Raw genomic sequence first — 5419 nt, 5'->3', positions numbered from 1 at the left:
AGCTCAGCTGGCCGTTCAAAAGCCCCCCCGCCCCGCCACCTTCGCAGCCCGGCCTGTTCTCATCCCTGCAGGCGGGGGTAGCTGGTGGCACCCTGCCCGGGCGGGGAGCCCGGGAGTCCTGCCTCGGTCCTTCTCAGGCTGGGCAGACCCTCAACCCCGCCGGACTCAGCCAGGGTGGGCACGAGGGTTGTCTCGACTCCTCCTGCGGCTTCCTCCTGTGCAGCAGGGATGCCGCTGCAAATGGTGCGGAGCTGGCCCCCAGCTTTGGGGTGCAACAGCCCTCCCCCCCCATACTCCAAGGGGTCTCACTCCCCGGCTGCTTCCAAAGGAGCTGGGGGGGCTGCACAGAGCGGCTCGGCTGCTCCCCGCCGGCGCCCCCATCCCGGCCCCGGCGCGGGGCATGCCGGGAGCAAGGCAGACTGCGGAGACTCGCTGCGAAACAAGGCCGCCCTTTTATTCTTTTACGGCTGTGGTTTTGCAGCCGCCGGCGCCCCTCCCTGCCAGCTGGGCCCGTACGGGGCCCCGGAGAAGAGCCCTGGCGGAGGCGCCGGGCCCCAGCCGGAGAGCGCGTGTGTTTTCGGCAGCCCTAATTGGCTTGGCTTGAGCCGGGGCCAAGGCGAATGCTGCGTGGGGAGGCTCGGCTTACACACCGGGGGCCCCTTGCACACCCCCACGCTGCACATGGCCTCTTTTAATGGGGAAGGGGAAGCGGAGCTGGTTGTGGGGGGGGGTGATGCACACACAGGTGCGCACATGTGCATGCACACAGATGCGTGGGTGCACGCACACACGCTTCAGGCAGGAGCAGCCCAGCCAGGTGCGTGTGCAGCCTGCACGTAGATGCTTTCAGGGACTGAGATGGCATCCTGCTCCGGGGGAGGTCCCTAGGTTGAACCCCAGGCTCCTCCTCTCTGCACCCCGGAGCCTGCTGGGGGCTGGGAAACCCACGAGGCAAGCTGGCCTAGTGGTCAGAGCCTGGGCTGTTGAGGACAGCTGCGTGCAGCAGGCACCTGGGGCCTGATCTCTCCCAGCGAGAGATTACCAGCTCACTGCAGGCTCAGCCTCTTGCCTCAGTTTCCCCATACATGCCTGCTGGGGTAATGGCCTCGGCCCCCCGACTCGGGGCTGGCTGGGGGCGCGTCTTGGGCCCTGTCCAAGCGCCTTTTCCGGTTTTGGATGGAAATGTTTGGGCTTCAGCCTCTTCTAGAAGAGCAGGGCCTTGGAGGGACACATGCATGCATGCATGCACATACATATGTGTGTACCCATGTGCACATACGCACATGCACTCCCACATGTGCATGCTGACATGCCTGCGCATGCATGCACACAGGCACATAGGCACACCCCCAAAAACACATGCATGGGCACAGACACACACACACACGCACACACACGGGCACTCACGCTTCAGGCAGCACCAGCCAGCCCAGCCAGGTGCGTGTTCAGCCTGCACGTAGACGCCTCCAGTGCGAGCGCATCCTTCTCCCAAGGTAGTTCCTGTGTTTCCCTGGTCTCTGCTCATCCGTGCTGCTCTCCCCGGGGCTCTTGCCAATCCGCTCCTGTCCTTCTGCCCAGGAGCATGTGCGATCCTAGCAGCCAGCCCCCGGGAGGAGTTGAATGCCACCTCCCGGCGGACGGTGCCAAAGCGGTGCCCTTCTTCGGGCCAGGCACAGGGGACCGGGGAGAGTTTCTGCCTCATTGGGAGCTGGGTCTGGCTGGCTCAGAGCAGCACCGAAAGGTTTCCCCGAGCTCCTCCGCCGTTGTCCCCGCAGGCAGGGCTGAGCTAGGCGAAGTGCCCCAGGCACGGGGAGCACCCCTGCCAGCACCAGGCCAGGCCCAGCTCCCCTCCGGCTGCAGCCTTTTCCCCCTGGAGCCATCCAGACGTTCAGCCCCTGCCTTGCTCTGCTGCAGCCACCAAGGGGTTAATGGATCCTGTGATCCAGAGCAGGGATCCCTGCATCATCCTGCTGCCCCGAGCCACTGCACCTGAGCCCCGCCGGCCCGAAGGGGCCCCGTGTGTTGGCTGCAGGGCGGCGAAGCCAGCGGCCCCGAGCCCAGCGCCCGCTGTTTGCTTTGGCTCCCAGGCTTGGCTGACCTGCTGCCTCCAGGCTCGCCGGGCGAAGGAGAGCCTGGGGCTGGGGCCGGCTGGGCGCTGAGCTGCCGCGTGGTCCCGTCTCGTGCTCCTGCCGGCACCGGAGCAATCCCGCCCCTGGCCCAGGGGCCGAGTCCAGGGGTGCGCTTTTGGGACAGAAAAAGGGGTCCCAGCGCGTGGCCAGGGGACAGTCCTGTCCTGCCGAACTCAGACCAGGGCCCCATGTCTCCCCGATCCTGGGTGTAATGGCTTGGCTGTTGGTGCTGGCTCCGTGCCTCGCCCCCGTGCCCTGACCCCCGTGCCCCGGCGGCTGCCTGCATTGAAAAGCAACCGGCAGGGGGATCATTTTTGCAGCAGGGGAAAGGGAGCAGGGCAGGAAGGACTTATTTTTCCTACAAATAACACCCCCCCCCCCCTTCCTCTCCCCCAGCCCTGCTCCAGCTGGCAAGACCCAGGCTTGGCCGCGGCCCCGAGCTCTGCAGTTGCTGCTCGACGCCTGCCAGCGCCTCGGGTTACCGAGCCGGAGCCAGGACTCGCCTCCCGCACAATGGGGCCAAGGGGGAGGAGGAGCAGGAGTAGCGGGTTTTTCTTGGAGCGCCTTTCCCAGGCTCCAGCGGCAGCCGGGCGAGGACGGCCGTGCCCTGCCTGCCCGCAGCCGTGGGCCAGCCCCGGGCTGCCATGGGGAGCCGCGGCGCGGGCTGCACCCCCAGGCGATGAAGGTATGTGGGGGGCACGCATGCCCCGCCGGGGCACGGGGTCAGGGACTCCCTGCGGCCGGGGCGAGAGGGTGGAGCCACTTCCTAGGGTGGCGTGGCACGGGGCTGGGACAGCCGGACCTGGTGGCTCCGGTTCTGCCCCGAGGGGCTACTTTGGGTGTTACCCCGTGTGCGGCTGTAGCTGGATCTGTGGGGCTGTCCTGGGTGTTACCCCGTCGCTGGATCCGTGGGGTTGTGCCGAGTGTTACCCCATGTGCAACTGTAGCCGGATCCATGGGGCTGTGCCGGGCACTACCCTGTGTGTGCTTGTAGCTGGGGCCACGGGGAAAGCCCTGCTCTGCCACGTGGGCACCGGCATCTCACGTGGGTTCACTGCAGCCTTCCCACACGCCGCTCCAGTGCCCGCCCAGCTCCCTGGCCTCTCCGTGGCCTCTGCAGGCCCCCGCCTGCCACGATGCCTGCGGGCGTCGGGAGCTCGTTAATCTCCTGGCGTTGACATTTTCTCCGCCGCCGTCTGTTGTTCGCTGCCTTGTCGCCGTGCCCGAGGCTGTCGGGCGGGGGCCTCCGTGCCGGCATCCCCAGCCGTGTGGGGAGCTCCAGGGCAGCCGCACTCAGCCATGAGCCGGCATCGCTGCTGGGCTCCAGCTCCCAGGATGGTGGCCCCGTGTCTCCAGCCTCCTGCTTCGAGGATGGCCAGAGCCTCGCGCCTCCCCAGCGGGGTCTGGGCACCATCCGTGCTCCCCAATCCCCCGTATATCAGGGGGATAATATCTGGGGCACCGTCTCCACGTCGGGGGTCCAGAGCCGGGTGGGATTCTCCTGCCAGCTGCGGTCAGGACGCTGGCGACACAGCCCTCTCCCGGGCACCGCAGCCCTGGCAAGGGAAGAAAGGAATGAGGCGCCGGTGGCTTCCCAGGCAGCCGACCCCCTGCGGGCACCACAGCTGGGGGGGAGGCTGCCCCAGCCTGCCAGCGCCAGGCATCCCGGAGCCAGACCCTCCTCCATGGGGCCGGGCTGCCGCGGCTGGTGCCAGTGGGATCTGGCTGGGCTTCCCCCGTGGCAGCGGGTCACGGTTTCATTGTGGTGCCTTCAGAGCCAAGCAGGGGGGCAGGCCTGGCACCCTGGTCCCACACAGCCTCCCATGCCCCTGCCCTGCTCCGATTGACCTGGGGGAGGCCCAGCCTTGGCCAGAGCAGGGCGACAGGGAGGGCAGCAGGGATAGAGGCCCTGTGGCTGCCCCATGCATGGTGAGCCAGAGCCTCGCCACACTGAGCACCTCTGCAAGCCCACCTACCACCCTGCTGCAGCCCCCAGCAGCATACAGCCCCCCCTGCCTCCAGCCCTCCGTCACCCCAGCACCTAACAGCTGCTTCATGTCCCTGGCACATGCGTGATATACATGCATGCATGTAGAGTGCACAGGCATGTATACACACATGTGCCTGCACATGCACACACATGCATGCATATGTGTGGCCACACACGTATCTGCACACCGATGCATGCATTCACTCACGTGCATGTACACACTCCTACACATAGAAGATTCACAGATGCACATGTTTAGGGCTGGAAAGGACCTCATGAGATCATTGGGTCCAGCCCCCCTACTCCAGGCAGGAAAGACTGCAGGGGTCAAATAAGCACATGCATGCACACATGTATGCACATGCACGCATGCATATACTTGCATGCGCATGCGTGCACATGCACACAGCCCTGCTACTGCAGGCCTCCAGCTCTGCATGTCTGTGGGCTCTGCACTCAGTGTCTCGTTGGCCCGCGGTGGGAGCCCCTCCCTTGCCGGCCCTGCGGTGCGTGGGTGGGGGGCCCAGGGCCGGGCGGGCGGGCGAGCAGGCGGACCCCCTGGAGCTGTGCCCAGCGACAGCCGCCACAGGCGTGGCCAGGGCCTAAGTGCTTTGGCAGGCACCAGAGGAGGAGGTCGAGCGTGTTTGATTAGTCCAGGCCCTCTGCACTCCCGATCTCACCCCATCTGGCTGCGGTGCCCTCCTGCGGAGTTGTGGGGGGGGGCAGCCAGGCTGCCAGGGAGGGCTGGGGGCAGCCACCGGTCTCCAGCACACGTGGGCTTTTCACCATGGTGTCCAGGGCATGGAGCTGCCCCCAGGTCAAGTCACTGCCCAGGGTTTTGTGGGCATGAAGGTGCCAGGCTGTGATGCCGGGCGCTCTGGAGGGGGAAGGGAACGATGCCAGGCCCGGGGGAAGAGAAGGGATATAGTGGCTGTGGGAAGTCAGAGGTGTGTGTGTGCGCGCGCATGCTGCCATGTGTGCACAGTGGCATGTGCGTATCCACGTGTTGCTGTATGTGCACATACAGTTCCCGTAGGCAGTTCACGTGTGTACATGTGTGCTGCTGCTTGTGTATGCCCTATGCCATATCCATATATGCACCTACAGTGCACATGTGCGTGCAGTGCACGTTTTGTGTGTGCTCTGCGGACATGCATGCGCTGGGGGGGTATGTACAGCACGTGTGCACAGTGCTGTGTGCGTATGCATAGTGCCATGTGTGCATGGGTAGCGTGTGTGCCCAGTGCACGTGTGCGTAGGCAGCGTGCATGTGTGTTCTCTGTGCTGCACACGTGCACGT

General features: G+C 65.8%; 1 protein-coding gene across 1 annotated transcript in view; it reads left to right on the top strand.

Moving 5' to 3' along the window:
* Nucleotides 1–2529: 2529 nt before the first annotated feature.
* The window catches only part of IL11RA (interleukin 11 receptor subunit alpha), a 15605-nt gene continuing 12715 nt past the window's right edge, over nucleotides 2530–5419 (top strand). The window contains exon 1 of the mRNA XM_019518055.1: nucleotides 2530–2814. Coding sequence (XP_019373600.1) covers nucleotides 2809–2814 — 6 coding nt within the window. The 5' untranslated portion in view covers nucleotides 2530–2808. The remainder of the gene's footprint in view (nucleotides 2815–5419) is intronic.

The sequence above is a fragment of the Gavialis gangeticus genome, unplaced genomic scaffold, assembly GCF_001723915.1.
Source record: "Gavialis gangeticus isolate Ggan-Ray unplaced genomic scaffold, GavGan_comp1, whole genome shotgun sequence".
In the NCBI taxonomy this organism is placed as follows: domain Eukaryota; kingdom Metazoa; phylum Chordata; order Crocodylia; family Gavialidae; genus Gavialis; species Gavialis gangeticus.
The sequence above is the reverse complement of the archived record's forward strand: the minus strand, read 5'-3'. Positions and strand labels throughout refer to the sequence as shown.